Source organism: Lissotriton vulgaris, chromosome 4_1, assembly GCF_964263255.1.
Source record: "Lissotriton vulgaris chromosome 4_1, aLisVul1.2, whole genome shotgun sequence".
Classification (NCBI taxonomy): domain Eukaryota; kingdom Metazoa; phylum Chordata; class Amphibia; order Caudata; family Salamandridae; genus Lissotriton; species Lissotriton vulgaris.
In genome coordinates, this window is record NC_141691.1 from 1,726,388,531 (window position 1) to 1,726,410,806 (window position 22,276).

The 22,276-nt window shown below is 50.0% G+C and overlaps 1 protein-coding gene across 1 annotated transcript in view; it reads right to left on the reverse strand.

The window, feature by feature from the left end:
- INTS8 (integrator complex subunit 8) overlaps positions 1–22,276 on the reverse strand; it is a 793,677-nt gene that overhangs the window by 427,648 nt on the left and 343,753 nt on the right. Inside the window, exon 15 of the mRNA XM_086966019.1 lies at positions 7,304–7,414. Coding sequence (XP_086822145.1) covers positions 7,304–7,414 — 111 coding nt within the window. The remainder of the gene's footprint in view (positions 1–7,303; positions 7,415–22,276) is intronic.

Sequence of the window (22,276 nt, forward strand, 5' to 3'; positions counted from 1 at the left end):
ATCCAGTCTTGCGGGTCTAGAGCAGCCAAGACCTGAGCTAATGTCAACATCTTGAACTTCTCCTTCCGGAGGAAGCCGTTGACGTTCCGTAGATCCAAGATAGGACGTAGGCCCCCCCTTGTCCTTCTTGGGTACCAGAAAGTAGTGGGAATAGCAACCACGCCCTACTTCTGGCCCAGGAACGTGCTCGATGGCCCCCTTGGCCAAGAGGGCCGTAACTTCCTCCTGCAGAAGCGTCAAGTGGTCCCCCGACACACGGTGGTTCTGCGGTGGCATGGCTGGAGGAGTGGTCTCGAAGGGGAGGGAGTAGCCCCTTCGGACGAGTTGCAGCACCCACCTGTCCGATGTAATTGTGCGCCAGTGAGCGTGGTGATGGCGAACCCTGCCACCCACTGGCGTCAAATGGGGCCGAAAGCACGGACTAGGAGGATTTGGAGGCAGATGCTGCGGGGGGAGGTGTGGCCTGACCCCGCCGTTGACCCCGACCGCCGCCACGGCGGTTTCCACGGCCGCCACCGCGTTGAAAGGATTGTTGCGGCGCGTGGCTGGCAGCACGTGTGGGGACGCCCCTTCCTTGGCCACGAAAGGAGCGAAACGAACCAGTTTGCTGGCGCTGGGTCGAGAGACCCAAGGACTTGGCCGTGACCCTGGAGTCCTTTAAGCGTTCCAGCGCGTGGTCCGCCTTGTCACCAAACAGGCGACAGCCATCGAACGGCATGTCCAACAAGGCATTCTGGACATCTGCCGAAAAGTTGGCGGATCTCAGCCAGGCGTGGCGACGAATCGCCACCGTCGTGGACATCGCTCTGCCTAGCGAGTCGGTCGTATCAAGACCACACCGTATAGAATATTTAGCTGCGTCTCGGCCCTCAGCCACAGCCTTGCCGAGTTTTGCCCTCACCTCCATGGGGCATTCTGGCAGCAGGTCCGCGACCGTATCCCACACAGAGTGGGTGTAGCGGCCCAAGAGGCAAGCGGTGTTGCAAGACCGCAGTCCCAAACTCAGGGACGAGAAGACCTTCTTGCCATACTGGTCATACCTCTTGGATTCCCGATCGGGCGGGGCCGACGGGAATGCGGTCTGGGAGGTAGAGGCCTGGATCACCAGACTCTCGGGGGTGGGATGGGTGGACAGGAATTTGGGGTCGTCCGGACAAGGACGGTGGCGTCTGGCCACGTTCCGATCAACAGGCGAACCTGAAGCGGGCCTGGACCACATGCCCAACAGAACGTCTGACAAGGCTTAGTTAAACGGCAGCAGTGGCTCCTGTGGGCATGACTGCGGTTCGAAGACCTCAGTGAGGATGTTAGGCCTCACGGCCGCGACGGGGAGCTCAAGGTGTAAGGCCTTGGCAGCCCTCATCAGCACCACTGAATATGCAGCTCCCTCCTCCGACGCCACGGAAGGAGGAGAGACAAAGCCAGGGTTAGGAGGGTCGTCCAGCCCACTGGCGTCCCCCAAATCACCTGTCCAGTCCGGGTCATACTGGCACTCACGTGACAGAGGGTCCTCAGACCCCTCCCAACCTTCCCCGTACTCTTCATCATCTCCATACTCGGAGTCAACGATGTAGACCGGCTACTCGGGGTTCACAGGCCCCATCGGCGTCGAGCCCGGCGTCGATCGACATCGGTCCGACTCCGCGTCCGGATTCGGGGAGGGTATGGGGACGGCGCCGCCCGAAGCCGGCACAGGAGAACCGGCGCCGCGCGGGGGTAACCCCGATGGAATCGGCGCCGGACAGGCCGGTAGGCCAGCCGGGTTCGACCCCGAAGGCCCTTGCTGCGCCGGGGTCGGAGCCGTCGGCGGCACCGGGGCCGGAGCACCCGATGGCGTCGAGCCAGGGACACCCGACCCGCTAGGGCCCCCAGACGGTAGCACTGGGCCCGAAGGCGCCGTAGGCCCCGTCGGAGAACTGAGCGCCCTCATGGCCATGAGGAACGCCTCAATCTCCTCAGGCGTCGCACCTTGCCCAGGGACCGGAGGGTATGGGGCAGGCCGCGCCGGCGACTCTCGCGGAGCCGCGGGGTTGGGGTCACCCGAACCCCCGGCCGCGTCGCGCGAGCGTTGGGGGGACTCGGGGGTACGATGACGACGCCCGACTTCTTGTGTTTCTTACCTGAAGAGCCCGACGAATGGTGACGACTTCCGGAGCGCTCGGCGCGGCTCCGCGACCGCTCCCTCGAACGCTCCCTGGACCTCCGGCCGGACCGGGACCGCTCCCGACGCGGGGCCGACACCCGGAGCTCAAGCAGCTTGCGGGACCGCTCCCGTCTAGCCTTGTTAGTGAGAGCCCGGCAGTCGACGCAGGCGTCCACGTCGTGGTCGGGGCCCAGGCACCGGAGACAGAGTCGGTGATGGTCCGTGACCGACATCGTGCGGTCACAACCGTCACAATTCTTGAAACCGGGCATCCTACCAGGCACCAAAAAGAGATTAGAAAGTTTAACAAAGAGGGAGGAGCCAAAATGGCCGCGGAGACGGACGTGTAGTCTCCCGGCTCCCGGAGCCCTTATCTCCCGCACAGCCATCCTGTCCGCTATCCTGCTATTTTGTACCAGCGGGATGTTTGGAAACGTTTCCTGACTCTACGGGTGTTCCTCCGATGTCCCTGCCTGCTTGCTAACCTGGGGTATCGTCGAGATACACGCCGACCCCTCTCCTAGTCCTGGACCCGGGACCTACGATACAGCGCACCGCCTGTGTCTACTACAGCTGCGGGGGCCGATCGCTCTGGAACGGTGCTGTCATCCTTTGTGGTCGTTTACACCGGACGCTGGTGTGGAGGGCGCTGCTGGCCAGCTGGGAGTCTATCTCATCTCCTTCTCTGTGGGACTCTGAAGGTGAGCCGCGCTCCGCTCTCTCCAGTGTTGGAGGTGCCCCGGGCTACCGGGGCTCCTTTCTTGCCTCGCCTCTGCCTGATCCGAGCGGAAAGGGACGCCTCGATGTGAGCCGTCCACGATTACGGACTTGTCTTGTTCCGAAGAGATTGACTATTGTGCCACAGCACTGACCTCGCCGGTGATCCTTTGTTGTCCCTGGAGGCAGGATCAAGACGGCTGGCTCCCCAACAACTATGGCGGACGGCGCCTCGGCTCCTGCCCGGTGTGCCCAGCTCATACCCGATTGGGAAGTGGACCTGCCTACTGCGCCTCGCACCGAGGGGGTAATGAATAATCAACAGACGTTTACTCTCACTTCTGTGCTTTGTGCCCTTACTCGACTGCGGAATGAGTGGCGTGAAAACTCGAGACTGTTAAGGGAGAAACTGGATGGGTGTGTGACTGGATCATGCTATACTTTGCCTGGTTTCTCCTCTTGCAATGTCTACCAGCCTCCGCTGATCCCTGTCAATGATACATTGTTGCCGCGGGAGTGTGTTCCTAAACTGCAACTTTGCGTGGATACAGAGAGTGAGCTGCGATTTAACCGCCCTGGCGCTGATACAGTGTCTCTTTCCCCGGTGCGACACTCAACCTTGCCTACTGAGTCCACGGGGCTGCTGCTACAACATCAGACTATCCCTATATACTGTGCCTATTCAATGGAGACATTGACACCTTCTGCAATGCAAAGAGTTATTATATTGAGAATGCAGCTCCTTCTATGTGTCGGCTCTGTTTGGGACTGGCGACGTCCATTTTGTCCCTGGACATTCCTTCATCATCGAGTGCGGCCATTTTGCCTCTTTGTTCTCACTGGGGCGGGCTTTCTCCTTTTCTCCTACGGTTGTGGCCTTTCACGGGGGGTGGGTACGTGGGGTCACCCGAGATCGGGCCAGGGCTAGGCGATTTCTTTAATGTGATGGACGCATTGTTGGGCGGGGACTAGGATGGGACTGTTTTTGTTTTTTTTGTTTGATTTACTTGCACATTTGGAAATGACTCTCCCCACCTACAGTGCTGCTTGCTACTTTTGTCGTGCTGATGATACTTGGGGTGGGGGATGCTTACGGGGCCGATGGAGACCGGGAGTATGTTTACTTTCCTCCTCCCGCTTTCTCTGAGAGTTGGAGATTGGGATAGTTTTTTCTCTCTCTCTCTACTCTCTTTCCCACTTGGGGGTTCTCTTGGGGCGACAGGCATGCCTATTGCGGGGGGGTGGGCCGTGGCCTTCCGCTGGTATGCAGGGTGGGGGGGATGGGATGTGTTTTATGTTTTCTCTTTGTTTCTATGGCCCTCTTTCTTTTTCTTCTCTTCTTCTGTTTCTTTCTCTTCTACACCTCTTCGCTTCCTTTGGGGTTGGGGTTCCGTGTCATTAGGGAGTTTATGGTATTCTATCATTATGTGACATAGTGGTGGGTCCTGGTTCTTTAATAGTGGTCAAATTATATTCTGATAACTGCCTTCCTCTATCACGCCTCCTTCTGGGTGCTCCTTGAATTATGATAGCTATCCTGGTCAATGATTAGCCTCTACTCTTTTCGTAGTTTTATAAATTGTACTCAACAAAATCATAAAATGAAACCTTTTTCTATCCTTATGCTATGGTTCTATGCTCCACACGCTACTCTTCGCTCAGAGACTGCTTTAACGGCGTTCTGTCCCGATGGTTCTTTTTTATCCTTTTCTCATATGTCATAGCGGCCGGCCCCGAGGGGTTGTAGGCAGACGCTGTGTATTGTGCACTCTACAAATAAAGGTTTTAAAAAAAAAAAAGAAAGTTTAACAAAGTTGGTCAAAAGACCGGAGTACTGCTCTTCGGATCTGCGCTTACTGGCGCGGAAAAAAGAAGAACTGAGGTCAGCGCGCGGAGGCGGCGTCAATATACTCCAGCGACGTCATCACGGCGCACGACGCCGACGACGGACGCGGAGCTGCAGGGGACGCCTGCAGACGACGCCTACCGACGCGCAGGGGTACTGCTACGCAAAAGTTTCCGGATCCAGACTGACGCCTGGGGATATTCTAAGGTAAGGAATCTAACACTAACATGTTTCTTTCAGATTAATCAGTTGGAAGCCATCCGGCTGCAGCGAGTTCAAAATGCTGCAGCCAGAGTGGTGGTTGGTCTGCCGAGGTAATGTTCTGTATCAAACACGCTGCGCTCTCTCCACTGGCTTCCTGTGAACCAGAGGATAAAATTCAAAGTACTATGCTTTGCCTTTAAAATCCTCAAGGGCTCATCTCCTCAAATACTTGAGAATCTGTTGGTGCCATATGTACCCTCGCGAACCCTCAGATCCTTGGGCCAAAATCTGGCAGTTGTCCCGCGCTTTAGGCTGAGCAGAGTCGGTGGTCGCTCTTTTCGGGTGATGGCGGCAAAGCTGTGAAACTCTCTTCCCCCTCACACCTGGGCCCTTGAAGACCTCCTGTTGTTCAGACGCACCTTCAAGACTTTTTTATTCGTCTAGCCTGCATTATTCTGCTTCGCTGTTGTTCCATTCTTTGGCCTTTTAACTGAGTTGTGTTTTGTGTACCTTGCAAAGCGCCGGGACGCCCCTTTGCTGGGGCAGATGAGCGCGGTATAAGTGCAGATAACATAACATAACATAACTATTGATGAAAGGTGGTAAAACAAGCTGCTTTACACTCCCTCAAGATAATCTTGAAGGCTTCTCTCCACAGCTACCACTTTGAGAGCCTAAGGTTATCAAAAGCCACTAAAATCACCATAAGGGTTGCCTGGATTAGTGCAAAGTGCATAACTTGTTTAAGTCTGCACCATATGCTAAGCCAGCCTTCTACAACACTCACCCCAACCCTCACACTATACACAAAGAAAGATACAAATGAGACTAAACCTGACATTACCCCAACAAAGGTCAAAACGCCCTCACCATAAACACCCCTCGACTTAACACTACAACCCTGTTGACAGCAAGGATCATCTCCGTGACCTTACAGTCCTGGCAACCGACAATCCCACGTCACCAACACCTGCACTTCCTTGACCCAGTCCACTGTCAACTTCTCCACTCAGGAACTCGCCATCATTGGTGAGCAAGCATCCAAAGCATTTGTGTTCCACTCCTGGGGATCATTTCAAGGTACCACCCTTCTGATACAGCGCAACTCTTCTCAGATTCCATGATGTTTCCATCCTCCAACTTGACCCAATTACTTTCCATCTCCATTACATTAAACGGACCGCAAAAATGTGACAAGCCACTACCAACACCCCGAGGTTTAACTTTCACCCAATCCCCCTTATTAATGAGCCTACAATGTTCACCTTGTGACACTCTCACAGCCCATTTGTTACCACCAACCCCCCGCATTCCAGAGGGAACCAACTTGCAACCAGGTTGTCTTCCTTGCATTATCTCAGAAGGTGTTTTTCCAGTGCCAGCATTCACCGTAGTGAGATAAGCCCACATAATATCTTTAATGGCTTCCTGAATAGTTCTCTTAATGAACCTGTTGACCCTTTCCACCAATTCGTTTTTTGGGGGATTGCATAAAGAAGTACACACACCAAACCCCCAAATTGTCCAAGAATGACCTCAACTCCAAGGAGTTGGGCTGGGTGCCATTGGATGTAAGAGTTAAGGAATCCCTCCTCTTCTGGAGACCTCACCTAGAACTGCTATAGTAGATCTAGTGCTGGTGGACCTATATAAACCCACTTCAACCCATCTGGATTTGGCATCCACTATGACTGGGTAGAGCAGTGTAGGCGAACAAGGAATAACGTGGCCTACTGTGACCCTGGGGTGATAATGAGGCACAGCACTCGAGGCTCTCACTGCTGGGTTATTCTTTGGGTTTTTACTGAGGGTTGGCTGATGCCTGACCAAGTCATGCCAAAGAAATGCAGTAAGCTCACTGGACACAGTAGAGTCATGAACAAGTTCTTTTATTCCATCGGGGTCAGAAGAAAAAAAACCCTTGACAGCATCCCAAGCCAGGCTCAGCCAACAACTGCCTTGGCCTAATTCAAAAGATACAGAACCCCATGATGTTATTGGAGAACCACGTGACAAACATTACATCAGCCAGAGACTAGGCTTCTCAGAGGATTAAATAAGCACACACTATAGCACATGTATTTTGCATGTATATTTTTAAGTGTTTTAGTAGCCTGGGAGAATGTAAACCTCCAGTTTAAAACTTACTGACTTACTGAAGGCTCATCTTCGCAGCACTACAATGCAGTCCTGCCACAAACACATACACACACACATACCAACACACACCAAAAGCGCACTTAAGAAAATTTGCATCAAGTGCTACAGGTGTTTATTTTTAACATTAAACCCCTCTTTTTCAATGAACTGTCTTTTTTACCTTTATGATAGTGTGCTAAATGAAAAATAAAATAATGCAAAGTTTAATAATTGCAGAATTACAAAATACTGACCTTCACGGCACTGCAGTGCAATCCCTTTGCCATCAGAATATACACCAAATCTTTTGCCAAGTTGTCTTTTATTCCTAGGATAGTTCCACCATAAATATTTGGTACTTCCCACTAAAAGAAAAGATAATCATGGAATCATTAATATTTACTTTTATAGCAGGATTCTGCTGCCAAATAAACCACGAAAAATCTATAAATCCTTTAAGATCTACCGCTAAGAGAATCAACCCACTCCAGTATGCTAGAACCTACAAACACAAGTTTCCAAACCTGGGTAGCAAACTTGACATGGCCAATAGGAGACAGCTGGAAGCTATATGTTAGAGCCAGTGAGTCCTACACCTTTAGAAGTTTGCTAAAGAACTCCTTTCTCTGGGTCTTCTGAGTCTGAAACTTGCAATGCTAGAAGTTGATAAACTGCAGGAGACACCTGGGCTTAATCGTGAATACCTAGTCCAACAATTTAAGAGATTCACAGGTTTCCATATATCCACTGGCCTTTTTGTATAAGCTGAGCAAGGCTCAAGAAACCGGTTGGACTATTTTTGAACTGGTAGTATGTGTGCCATCAAGGCTTGGTACACCTCTTGGCTTTGAAGCCCTGCTGCTTTATAAACTTTGATGGCACCAGGGGTCGCCGACAATTTTGAGCTACCCTCTTCTGCACATGCATTGCTTTGGTATTTTTCAGAATCAAGATATCTGTGCACTGGCAAGTCAAAGCCTATAAACGTATGTTTGAGCTAAGGTCTAATAATCTGATGGGATAGTGCTTAACAATGAATGGTACAAACAAAGTCAAAGGAATGTAAAACTCCTAGGTCTGAGCAGGCATAAACACTTAATTATCATAATCAATAAGGACTAGCTATGTTTTCAGGGACTCAAAGAATGCGTACGCGTGCCGGTAAACCATTAGATTTGGTCATGAAGCCCTCACCCACCAACCTAGTTGGTGGCATGCTTCATCATCGGGCCCACCACAGTGCACATACTCTTTGGTCCTGAGGAAAGCCAGTTTAAAATCAAAAGCCTGGCTGAAACATGTAGACCACACAGGACGCAGGAGGTCATAATCCGCACTCCAGCCCGTCCGTCTGCCTTTTAGCTGCTAACAGGGGCCTGGTGATTAAAGTTTATCCATTTACCCTCGGTTACCAGGCACCTCTGTATAGCTTTTTAACCTTCACTATCTCACTCACTACACTGCATACTAAGAAAATATACCAGCTCCGCAGTAATCTGGCGTTGAAGCACACCCGGGACACATTCGGTGTCACTGTGGTGGGCCCGATGATGAAGCATGCCACCAACTAGGTTGGTGGGTGAGGGCTTCATGGCCAAAAGTAATGTTTTACCGGCACGCGTACGCATTCTTTGAGTCCCTGAAAACATAGCTAGTCCTCATGATTATGATATATAATTTGGGGGATCTGGACTAGCTTACCTAGTCCTCTCTCTCTTTTTTGATTTGGCAATAAACATTTAAGTGGCAGATTCTGGCTGGTTGGTTGATTTAAGGACACATCAACGCTGGGTTATGTCACAAGTGTCCACATCATATGCCAAATTATAAACAACATAAACAAATTATAGGGGTCTTCATAATTTTCAACGAAAATAAAGCTGGGATTGGACATTTAAGCAATGGAATACTAACATGGGTACAGACTGTACGTCAAGAATTTTTAAAGAGCAAGTTACAATCTGAAGCAACCACAATCACATATGGCAGTCAATATCCAAACTTCTTTGGGAGGTGTACATATTTGTTTGTATCGAATCTGAATGCTGAGAAAGACTTACTGGGTGAGGGTCAGGTACTGAAACTTAGCAATCCAGGGCATCTGATGACAACGTCTTTAGACTGAATAACGTCGCTAGATGGTAAATGCCAGCAAAGTTGATTATAAAGACCAGATCAACAAGCACCCCTCCCCCCCCCCCATTGTGGGTGCCAGCCTGGGCTGAGACAGCTTCCCGGCACACAGACAGCCGCACAGAGTACTTCACAGGTCTTTAAAAGACCATTTACTTACTAACAAGGCTTTGTTATTTTTCCACCCCTTCTTAGAGCCCCTGCATCTCCACTCTTCCACTCTGACTATCGCTGGAAGAATTCCCTCCCCATTCGGCAACAGCATACCACCTCCTGCCTGGCCAACAGGTAAGAGCTTACGTAGATGAAAACCTTCAGTGTACGTTAAGATTCTATTCGGTCACTGGTTAATTACAAACTTTGCATTGATGCCCACATGTTTCCAGTTGACATAAGTCTCAGCATTCACCATTACATCGATGAAACACTGCTTTACTAGAAGGCCTTAAATGACAGCGTCAGTAGCAGTCTAAAGGACTGCCTCTCACCCACTGAAGTCTGGATGTCAAAGACCTAGTTGAGGCTGAACCACTCCGAAAAATGAGTTGTCCTCATCACTGAGCTCTGAACCTGGACAGATAAAACACACAAGCTCAGGTACAACATAAAATCATTCGGCTTCTATTTAAGAAACTCTAACTTCAAGATACACATCATTAAGGAGACACAGTCAGAGAAGCCAGAGACAACTACATTACCACAGTGGTGTTCAAGCACCGGTTCTCTCACATGGAAGGAAGAAACACCCTCTGATGGACACTTGCATTGTCCCTTCCCAGCTTCCATCTCAAACATTCATCAAGAATCACTGAAGAGAGTCCTACACTGAAAGGTCTACAGAAATACAGCCAATTACTCCTACCCTCAGGAACTGTAGTGCCGCCCATAGCACCCCCCGCAGAACCTTTGAGATCTGTTGTGTAACTTCAAGACAATTATATCCAACATGCCACTATCTGACAGACAAAATTAACAACTCTACTGGCCAAAACAACGCACACAGCCTTGATATTGCTAAGCTAGTGATCAAGAGGTGCAAGAAGGAGAAGACTAGAAGGAGGATTTCTCTTTTGTAGCGAGAACCTGAAAGAGCATTTGACCAGCACCATTAGCCCTCTATTTCAGTTAGGAACTCAAGAATCGCATCTTCCAGAAATGTTTTGTGTGCCAAAGCCAGAACTGTCTATGTTCCAATATTGTTTAAGAGAGGCCACTGTTCTTCAATGAAGACATACACTACCTCATCATGTAAAGTAATTTGTTAATTTATAGCTAGGTTTCTGGTGCAAAAGTACGATTACATGTGATAATGACTGACCACCAGAAAGATCAACAATAAAACCTTTACATTTGGTTAGCAGCGAGGTGTGATAAATTATGGCATGGGAAATTTTAGGTCTCACCTGTGACAGTGCTTGTGCTCTCACTTGCGATAGATTTTGCAAAAAAAAAGGGGCATGGAGCCTATCCATTGCTTACCATTGGCTGGCTTCACTGCCACTCTTATTTGCTGCCTTCTAACTGACCAGCGTGTGCTGGTTTCACTTCCTCTTCTTTCAGCTGGAGCATGGACCAAGGACAGATTGCTTCATCTTGATTACTGCCCTTCCACTGATCATGCTGTGATTGAGGTACCAATATTATTTTTCCTTCTTTTCTCTGTCCTTCTTATGCCTCTTGCCATTTGTAGTATTTTTTGCGGATATGTTTTACTCTACGACACTGACTTCCTGTACGCCCGTTTGTCCTTTGAAATTGATATTTATTGTGACAACAGAAGTAATCTGTTTTCATTGTGACAGCAGATCTGCTTTCAAATATATTTTCACTATGACATGGACGCAATTGCTTTCTTTGTGTGATAGGATTTTTGCCAAATGTAATTTTTTTTCTTTTTCACACATGGGACATTTAGCTGATTTGCTCAGAATCACATGGAATTTGTGCCAAAACAAACAAGCATTGGCATAGTCAATGGGTCTCACCTTTGAGACTATTGGCTCTGTCACTGCCTTTTGCTCATTCTGTACAACATAGGGATAGCTGACTTTGGCAATGATATGTAGCCATGCTTTATAACAGCACAATTAAAATTAAACATACTACAATCAGAGGCCAATATTGCTCCACTCCTCGAACAATATATGTAAAATTTTGAAATTTTATTTCCATTGTCATATTAGTGCACACAATAAACCAAGACCATTTTAGGAGAATTCAGGGTTTAATGAAGACAAATACAGTTCACAGATTCCCAACTAAGAGCCAAAGATCCAGCAAAGCATGCTGATGGAATACAATCTAACATGAAACAGATGCAGAAGAAAAAATACAGCAGCTGTAAAAGCATCTTGAAGTGACTTGAGAGGAGCCTTTAATAGGAGTATTTCTATGAAATTTTGAGTTGTATGTTACTATATCAAGAGAGCCATCACAATTCAAGAGGCATAACATTGTACTGTAATTACATTTATAAAGCGTTTACTATCCTTGATGAGGTGTTGGGGTGATTCATGCCGAGTAGCTGGCTACTACGGAACTCAAGGTTAGGGGTTAATTGACTGATTATTGAGGTTGGGCTTATGCTTTTGACGAACACACTCCAATCATTTCCTCATGTTTCTTTGCAGCAGCTTACATTAATCGAAGAAAGGAATGTTCATTAGTTGGGGCTCTATGAGTTCAAGCAAATTATTGATGTGATGAAGAGATAGGCTGGATGAGATTAGGTATTAGTTTCAAGTATGGAGAGGGTGTGATCTATTAAATGAGGAGTGGAAAATTGCAGAAATACAGCAAAAGATGAAGGCAGATGGGCAGAACCTGTAAGCCTTGTTGCAGTAAGTCTCAATGTAAGCATGTTAGTCCCCAAAAAGGCAGAATAGGAGATAACAACTACTTATGACATACTCCAAAAACCTAACTGTCAGACTATCAGGTGCGGTAACCATCACGTATGACCAGTGGCCCTTGAAATAAGGTTGCCAGGATAGTTTATACTCAATTCAGAAAGAGGGTGCATGCATAAGATGGAAAGTGAGGAATTGGTCCTGCAAAAGAAATAAAGGAGAGGGAACAATCAAATGTTTTAAGTCAAGGTCATTTTTCACGCAGGGTTTTAGGAATATAGTGAGAAGAGGTTTTTTGAAACAGCATGCAATCTCATGATATGAACCTGTAGAAAGTAACAACATTAACTGCCCGCAAGACTGTGATAAAAACAAAGCAGATAAAGCTATTTTTTCATGGAAAGAAATAAATGCACATCGCTAAAGTTTACTTCATGCACTACACCTTTCATTGTGCACTTCATAATAAACTGTGCCTAAAAAGTCTGACAAATCCCCCCAAATACACCACAAAGATGTAATGGTTGTTTGCTGGGCCCACTGGGGATGTCTGTGCAGAGTCCTTAGCCCCCTCTAATGTCCCACTACCCCTGGCTCTCACATAATTAACTGGTAGCTGTAATCGAGATTAAAGACAGGGGCAGGCGTAGACCATCTGTACGCACTATAAGGTGGTGAAAGGAAGGGAGTGGGGGCAATGGTCTAACCAAGCAATGCCTGCATGGCTACTCCTTTTGGTGTCCCCCACCACCTACCTCTCCCTTCTTTCTCTAGTTCTGTCGTCAGAAAAAGAAAATGGAATCAGAATGAAATGACCGAAGTCTAGCTTTAGAAAGACTTTTGGTGGCTGCAATCGAAAGGGGGTTAAGATGTTACCGGCTATTATCCTCAATAAAGGAACCATCACACCCCATCTCACACCGGAGCAGGAGATAGCAGTACTGTTCATTTGGTCCTAGAATCAGCTTAACAGCATCACAAGGATTATGTCCTAGCTAACACCCAGAGTCCTGGGAAGGAAAAACAGTGCCCTGTAAAATGATAGATAATAGCAGCCTCAAAGGAAAGCCCCATTTACTCAATGTCAGATTATGTGGTGGAGTTGAGAAGGGAGCATTGTGTCCTTTAGAGCACATCTTTGGTCATGGCCAAGCACTTGCTACCATCCTCAGGCACGGAGGTGTGCAGAGGAATTATCACTTAATAATATAGATGACCAAACTTGCCAAAAAGTCACTGCTAGTGAAAATGGCACCAAGGATGTTGCCTAGATCTATGTACTTTCGACAGATCCAGTTTAAAACCTTCCATCAGATAGATTTTTCTCCGGCACAAATTTGGCAGATGGGAAGGGCCCCTGGGCTGGAGTGTACCCGTTGCCACTTTTCCCCTTGCTCTCTCTATCACATGGTATGGTAATGCCCCATTGAGTGCAGCAATTGGCAGGAGACCACCAATAGTACAAGGAGGGTGATTGGCCGCCAGCTGGCATTTAACCCCAAAGCTGGAATGCTAGAGATTAAGGACATGTTGAGAGAGACCCGCGCAACACGCTCCCATATTGTGGACTGGACTGAACTGTTCCCATGAGGCACAGGGTCAGACTGATTTGCATATAGCCATGTCTGAACTGGGGTGGCAGAGTGGGCTAAAGAACGGTGATGGATTAAACCCAGATCTTTTGACTGGGTGTGAGCGTTTGATTGATTCAGATGCTCCGTCCATCACCACCCCCTTTTGTACCGCTTTTGGCCGCCATAAGTGTGGCAGGGTATGCTCAGACGTGAGTCCCTTGCTCACTTTCCCACTGGATTGAAGCAAGCCGGGCTGAAGACGGCTGGAATGCCAGAAACCGGTCCTCGGAAGGAGTAGTTTCTGTCCTGTAACTCCAGTTCTGTAGTAGGGGTATCTCTGTTATAGTAATAATCTAGTGAATAGTCCCGCCCATGTGCGTGGACTCCGGCAATCAAAAATAATCTCTTGAGTTGTCGAATCATGCAGACTCTGCAAGACACTTAAGGGAGAATTTAAAGACAAATAATGCAGCCTATATGCACAGGCTACACTGTCCAGTACTTCAACTAGAAATTCCACCAAACAACACCACACATAACCCAGCCTGCAGTTTCTACCATAGAGAAACTTGCCTCCACCAGTAAAAGACTCTGGAATGATAGAGAGGAAGGCATGGACAGACAAGCCCCATAGGCTGCCATTATGTGGCTCAAATAGGATACTGTGCCTTTAAGAGAACTTTCCAGAACTTTCTCCAAGTATCCCAGAATGCATAGCAGGTCCCTCTTACTTTCAGTTCTTTTTTCCGGCTCCTGCTAACAGGACCCTGGCATTGAGTTCTCCCTTCAAGGGTTATTGGATTTTTGTCACTTTTGTGTTTAAAAGTGTTTGAGTTTAGCTTTCTTGGTGCTTTTCTTCTCTCCTGTGTGTTGGTTTAGGGCTCTAAAATGCCTGGTCTTTTTGACAAGTGGCATGTGGAAGGAAGAAGGCCAAGAGTGATCCACACGACGTCTGCATCGTCTGTCTCCCTGAAGAACATGTCCCTGAAGACTGTGACATCTGCCAGCAGTTTTCAGCGAGGACCCTGAGGGACAGGCTGAAGATTAGGCTTTCAGGCCTTGAAGAGAGACGTCTGCAGGCTGCAGGTGGGTCTGGGCAGGCTGGGAAGGTATGACTATACACAGAGATCCCCTACTACAGAAGCTTGTTTCCGGTCCAGGGAAGACATGGCTTGGCAGTTCGGGCTGGACTGTTCCCATGAGGCACAGGGTCAGACTGATTTGCATATAGCCATGTCTGAACTGGGGTGGCAGAGTGGGCTAAAGAACGGTGATGGATTAAACCCAGATCTTTTGACTGGGTGTGAGTGTTTGATTGATTCAGATGCTCCGTCCATCACCACCCCCTTTTGTATCGCTTTTGGCCGCCATAAGTGTGACAGGGTATGCTCAGACGTGAGTCCCTTGCTCACTTTGCCACTGGATTCAAGCAAGCCGGGCTGAAGACGGCTGGAATGCCAGAAACCGGTCCTCGGAAGCTTGTTTCCGGTCCAGGGAAGACATGGCTTGGGAGTTCGGCCTGGACTGTTCCTATGAGGCACCGGGTCAGACTGATTTGCATATAGCCATGTCTGAACTGGGGTGGCAGAGTGGGCTAAAGAACGGTGATGGATTAAACTAAGATCTTTTGACTGGGTGTGAGTGTTTGATTGATTCAGATGCTCCGTCCATCACCACCCCCTTTTGTACCGCCCATATTGCTACGGCATATCTGGTGGCCAAGAGAGACGTGGCTAAGTTCTGGAGGGATGCACAGGCATTCATCGCATGAACGGGTTAGGGGCATGGATCACTGCGCAGCGATGGAAAAGATGGTATGCAAGGCATGAGAAGTTCCACACAAATATGAGCGAATATGGACGCCCTGGAGGAACTATAGCAAACTCTGCCCTGAATGCACTCAGACAGCCGAAAAAAAGACTTTCACCCCCAGCCATTCTGAGAGACAAAGTGATAAAAGTTTTACGATGTAATTATGTTCTCTTTTACTATACTCTGTTATTGCAATAAAAGGTGTATACATATTGAGGACCTACTGCTGTCACAGGGAAGCATTCACAAGTATGCTTTTGTTTCTTGTAACGTAAAAAACAATAAAAAGTGTTTTATATATTAAAAAAGAAAGCCATTTATAATTACTTTTGGCTCTTTGATCTTGATTTTTTTTATTTTATTCTTTTTATTAAACATGAAAACAAGCTTCATATAATCATATTCATATGTACATTACAGGATAAGCAATTGTTACAGTTATCTCAAAACATGGCAAATATCTATCTCAACTACTAGCTGTTACCATCCTTACACTCGAGGGATATATGAACATGTCGCACTCCTGGCAGTTTTGGAACACTCCTTATGACACTGTCCATTGGCATCTAAACTTTGCCCACGCCCCCCATATCTTTTCTCCTTTACGTGGGCAGCCCAGACTCTGATATGTCACTTGCTCCGCCCCCCCTGACCCCAGTTCATATCTTTCTTCCAGGCTTCCAATGTGGGGGCCGTCACTGACCCCCATACCTGGGCGATGTTCCTCTTTGCCACTCCCTTGCCAAGGCCAGCCATGTCTTGGCCCATTGTGGCCACGTCGTCTCTCCCGTTACTCCCAGAATATGCCATCTTGGCTCTGGTGGGACACTCTCTCCCACCACCGCCGTCATTACTTGGGCAATACCTTCCTAGTAAGTTTGAATTATGGGGCAAGACCACAGTATGTGAAAGAAGGGCCCTTTCTCGCCACATCCCCTTACCCACTCATCAGTCGTACTATTATCCATTCAGACTTAAACCATTCATGTGGCATAGGATCTATGGAAAATACGGAGCTGACAAGCCTAAAGCGTGCCCTAATAGCTATTTCTCTGTGGCTTTTCAAGGCTTCGGCCCAGTCATCCTACTCGAGTAGGCCCACATCCGATTCCCAGGCCTCTTGCAGAGGGCCAATGCAATCTGGGGAGTTGTTCACAACGTTTTTTTATATGTGAGGGATATTGCTTTGTCAATCATGGGGTCTAGGAGGAGGAGGTCCTTGAGTGGTGAATACTCCAGTATCGGAGTCCCATCTTTCAGGTGACAATGAAACGCATGGCGTAACTGTCGGTATCGAAGGTACCTCCCCACCCCCGTTTGGAGCCCCTCCCGCAAAATATCAAAGTCTATCATTTTACCTCCCTTCCAGACATATCGCAATAGGTCAATCCCAATAAGGCTCCATTTCCGAAAGCCCTTTAATCGTTTCAGTTCTTCCAGATAATCTTCCTCACATAGGGGAGTCTGCTCCGTGAGTTTAGCCTCCCGTCTTGTCATTTTTGTTGCCTAATGCCATACGTTAATGACTGTCCGAGTATGTACCGGGAGGAGTGAGTTACCTCTCCCTCTCAGATACAGCTCTGTCAAGTAGCTTCCGTTGCTCATTACTAGTCGGTCCACTCTATATGCCGGCTCCTCGAGCGGTAAAAAAACTATCCGTTAATATTGGCCCCTTGATCTTTAGTCCTGAACTGCAGGCTCTCGGGCATACTGGGCTGGTCATTAATGAGTTGGACCTTTCTGGGTTTTACCTTAAAGTCAGGGTCAGCTCAAGCCAGAGAAGGCCATATCCTATTCTTCCAGCAATTTTGGGTATTTTCATTTTATTTTTTTTGGCCTGTCCGGCCGTAACCAAGCCATGAGGTGAATGGCGACAGGGTTCTGGTGTTAGCAACACCTGCTTTAGCGAGAATGCAGTACTTTCCTAGGACACCAACTTGAGTGTAAAATGCTAGGTCCAGGTGGCTTGTATTTATTCAAAACTTGAGGGATTGTGGAAAGACCTCATCCAATCATGTCTTTGAATGTGAGTTGCAACCAGAGAATGGAATACTTCCTCTGTTTTTCACCCTGGGAGTCGAAGTTCAGGAATGACATCCCAATACAGGCATTTGAAAAATAAGTTGCGCGCTCCCTGGTGAAGCAGCCAGGAGCTGTTTTTAGGAAGCAATTGAGCCTAGATGTCAGTCAACATCCAGACAGTGGTAGTCAACATTAGGGAATTTGCAGGCTTCAAGAAACCCACTCACCTGTGCATGTTAGTTTGTTATCTTTTGCAATGCTATCATTAACAAAGCCACACACTCATGTCATGTACTGTTTTCAAAGGCACATTCTAGGCATTTTGTATATTTAAATTTTACTGTAAAATTGCCATTTTAGTATAAACATTATGGCTTCACAATTAGACAAAATGGTATAATAGGTGCAGTCCCTATGAGAAGAAATTAAGGTGAGCCTTTGCCTTGTGTTAGTGACTGTGTACTTGCACAGGACACGATTCATACTACCCCTCTCCCCCACTCATCATGCAATCAAGAAATGTAAAGGACCCTTGTTATGAAGGACAGTAGCATGCATTCAAGAGATTTAAAGGACCCTCGTTATGAATGGTAGAATGGATTTTACGAATAAGGCAGTAGGTTACTCTGAAATGGGTGCCCATAAAAAACGCTTGTATCCTCTCTACAGACTGCAACCAAGGCTCTCCCCATTGCTGAAAGAGGCCTTGCGCCACATCCGAGTTCAGACGCCATTCTTGATCCATCATGCACCGACGGCTGAGTTTGTCCGCCCTGGCATTCAGAGAACCTGCCAGGTGTTGAAGCACCAGGGTCACGCCCTGATGTTCCAGCCACTGCCAGAGGCGCAGAGCCTCCTGGCATAGGGTCCACAACCCCACCCCGCCCTGTTTGTTGCAGTACCACATAGCGGTGGTGTTGTCCGTGAAACCTGAACTACACTCCCCCGGACAGAGGGGAGGAATGCCTTCACTGCTAGTTGGATCGCCCGCAGCTCCAAAATGTTGATATGGAGCCGGGACTCCGCCGGAGACCAGAGGCCTCTGATCTTCGCCTCTCCCATGTGGCCTCCCCAACCCTGGAGGGACCCGTCCGTCACAACCACGTACTCCGGGTGGGGTAGGGAGAGGGATCTGCCACTGACCCAATTGCGGTCCGTGAGCCACCACTGCAGCTGTTTTGCAGGGCCCTCTGAGATCAAGACATGATTGGACAAGTTGCCCTGATGCTGGGCCCACTGAAACTTCAGGTGCCACTGCAGAGCCCGCATCCGCCACTGGGCGTGATGCACCAGAAGGATGCAGGAGGCCATCAGCCCCAGAAGCCGCAGCGTCAACCTGACCGAGACTCGGGATAAAGGCTGAAAGATCGGAATCAGAGCCTGAATATCCCGAACCTGCTGTTTGGGAGGATAAACCCGAAACTGCGCCGAGTCTAGAACTGCTCCGATGAAGAGGAGCTTCTGACAGGGACACAGGTGCGACTTCGGCACGTTGATGGAGAACCCCAGCAAGTGCAGGAGGTCGGCCTAGTCTGGAGGTGGTTGATGACTGTCTGGGGCGAGCCCGCCTTCAACAACCAGTCGTCGAGGTAGGGGAAGACTGACACCCCTAACCTGCGCAGATGAGCTGCGACCGCCGCCATCACCTTCGTGAACACCCGTGGGGCGCTGGTACGGCCGAAGGGGAGCACGGTAAACTGAAAGTGCTCGTGGCCTACCATGAACCGCAGGTAACGCCGGTGGGCCGGCAGGACGGGGATGTGAAAATAGGCGTCCTACAAGTCCAATGCTACCAGCCAGTCTCCAGGGTCCAGGGCAGCTAAAACCTGAGCCAAAGTCAGCATCTTGAACTTCTCCTTCCAGAGGAAGCCGTTGACGTTCCTTAGGTCCAAGATAGGGCGTAGGCCCCCTTTGCCCTTCTTGGGTATCAGAAAGTAGTGGGAGTAACATCCACACCCTACTTCTGGCCCAGGAACGCGCTCGATGGCCCCCTTGGCCAAGAGGGCCATGACCTCCTCTTGCAGAAGTTGCAAGTGATCCCCCGACTAGTGGTGGAATTGCGGTGGCATGGCTGGAGGGGTCGCCCCCAAGGGGAGGGAGTAGCCCCTTCGGACGATCTGCAGCACCCACCTGTCCGACGTGACAGTGCGCCAGTGGGAGAGGTGATGGCGAACCCTGCCTCCCACTGGCGTCACATGGGCCTGAAAACTCGGACTAGGAAGGTTTCGAGGCAGGTGCTGCGGAGGGAGGAGTGGACTGGCCTCGCCGTTGTCCCCGACCGCCGCCACGGCGGTCTCCACGGCCGCCACCGCACTGTTGAACATTCTGCGGTGCGTGGCTGGCAGTACGTGTGGGGGCGCCCCTTCCTTGGCCACGAAAGGAGCGAAAGGCACCCGATTGCTGGCTTGTGGCCGAGAGGCCCAAGGACTTGGCCGTAGCCCTGGAGTCCTCAAAACGCTCAAGCGCATGGTCTGCCTTGTCGCCAAAGAGGCGACGGCCATCAAACGGCATGTCCAGAAGTGTAGTCTGGACATCGGCTGAAAAGTTGGCGGACCTCAACCAGGCGTGGCATCAAACCACCACTGTCGTTGCCATCGCCCTGCCCAGCGAGTCCGTGGTATCCAGCCCAGACCGGATGGATTATCGCGCCGCATCTCGGCCCTCCACAAGGGTTTGGGCGAGTTTAGCCCGGACCTCCTCCGGGCATTGTGGCAGTACGTCCGCGACCGCGTCCCACAGTGTGTGGGTGTAGCGGCCCAAGAGACAGGCGGTATTAACAGACCGCAGCCCCAAACTTAGGGACGAGAACACTTTCTTCCCGAATTGTTCATATCTCTTGGATTCCCGATCGGGCGGGGCTGTCAGGAATGCGGTCTGGGAAGTGGAGGCCTGGATAACCAGGCTCTCGGGGGTGGGATGGGTGGACAAAAAGCAAGGGTCGCCCAGGGCCGGGCGGTAGCGTCTGGCCACGTTCCTATCCACATGCGGACCTGTGGCGGGCTTGGACCAAGTGCCCACAAGAACGTCACACGAGGCCTCATTGAACGGCAGCAAAGGCTCACTGGAGTTTGTCTGCGGTTTGAGGACCTCAGTGAGGAGGTTAGTCCTCACGGCCGCGACGGGGAGCTCAAGGTTTAAGGCCTTGGCCGCCCTCGTCAACACTACACTGTAAGTAGACCCCTCCTCCGAAGCCACGGTTGGAGGGGAGACAAATCCAGTGTCTGGCGAAGTGTCAATACCACTGGCCTCCCCAAGCTCATATGTCCAATCCTCTTGAGTCTGGCACTCCAGTGCCAGAGGGTCCTCAGAACCCTGAAAGTCTCCCTCGTCACCCGTCTCCTGTAAAACAGGAGCAACAGACGGGGTCTCCTTATGGAAATAAAAATCTCCAAAGGCCGTCGGAAGCGGCGCCTAGCGGCGCTGTTCCGGCACCAGAGTCGGACTGAAGGAAACATTGGGGACGGCGTCCACAGTGGGCGCCGGGGCGACACCCGTGGGGCCAGCGCCGGTGAGGTCGTGAGGTCGACCGGCGACGACCCGGATCCGGAAGCGGATCCGTTGAGGTCCTGCGGCGTCGGGACCGAAGTCGCCGGCGGCGTCGGGGCCGAAGCACCCGACATGCTCGGGCCTCCAGCCGGGACCGTTGGGCCCGGAGGCACCACGGAACCCGACTGAGGAGGGAGGGACCTCATGGCCATGAGGTACCGCTTGATCTCCTTCGGCGTCGCGCCGTGCCCAGGGACCCGAAGGTGTGGGGCAGGCGGCGACGCTTGCGACTCCCTCGGAGCCGTGTGGGTGGTGTCACCCGAACCCCCGGCTGCATTGTGCGAGCGTCGGGGTGGGTCGGAGGAACGATGACGTCTCTCCGACCTCTCGTGCCTCTTACCTGAGGACTTGGATCCTGACGACCGATGTCCACTCCCGGAGCTGCGATGACTCCGACCCCGCGACCAGTCCCTCGACCTCCCGTGGGACCTGGACCGGGACCTGGAACGGCGCGGGCCGACTGCTGGAGCTCGAGTCGCTTGCGGGACCGCTCCTGCCTAGCTTTAGACGTCAGGGCCCGGCAGTCGGAGCAGGTGCGGTCGTCGTGGTCGAGGCCTAAACACTTCAGGCACTGGCGATGGGGGTCCGTAACCGACATAAGTCGGTCGCACTTCGAGCAGGGTTTGAACCCGGGCATCCCTACCGGCACCGATAGAGTCGAAGACTCGAGGAAAGAAATTATCAAAAAGATCAAAAAGTTTAGTCTAAAAATGACTATGGGGAAGAGCTTCTCCGGATCTGCGCTAGCTGGTGCGGAAAAAAGAAGAACGGACGTCAGCGTGCATGGGCAGCGTTCTAAGTACTCCGACGATGTCATTCCGGCGCTAACGACGCCGACGACGGACGCGGAGCCGCGGACGACGCCTACCGACGCACAGGGGTATTGCTACGCAAAAATTTCCGGATCCAGTCTGACGCCTAGGGATATTCTAAGGTAAGGAATCTATCACTAACGTGTCTCTTTCAGATAGGAAGGGATTGCCATATAACCAGGACCAGACAATACTATGCAGAAGAAGTTACATATCGGCCTCTCCAGTTGCCAGATATCGTGCCAGATACAGAGCGTGGAGCAGCATCATTTTGGCTCCTTCCTTACACTTCACTGAAAGTGCATTATTTACATTATTTAGATGTACCTGACAACATCTGTACTGAGCGTCTTCACATTTTTATGAGAATTTTAACATATAGGTCCCATTAGAAACCATCCTCAGACCAGCAACTTATTCCCTTTAGAAACTAGAGATTCATTCATAACCGTGTGCTCTGTTTTCATAAAAAGCATAAC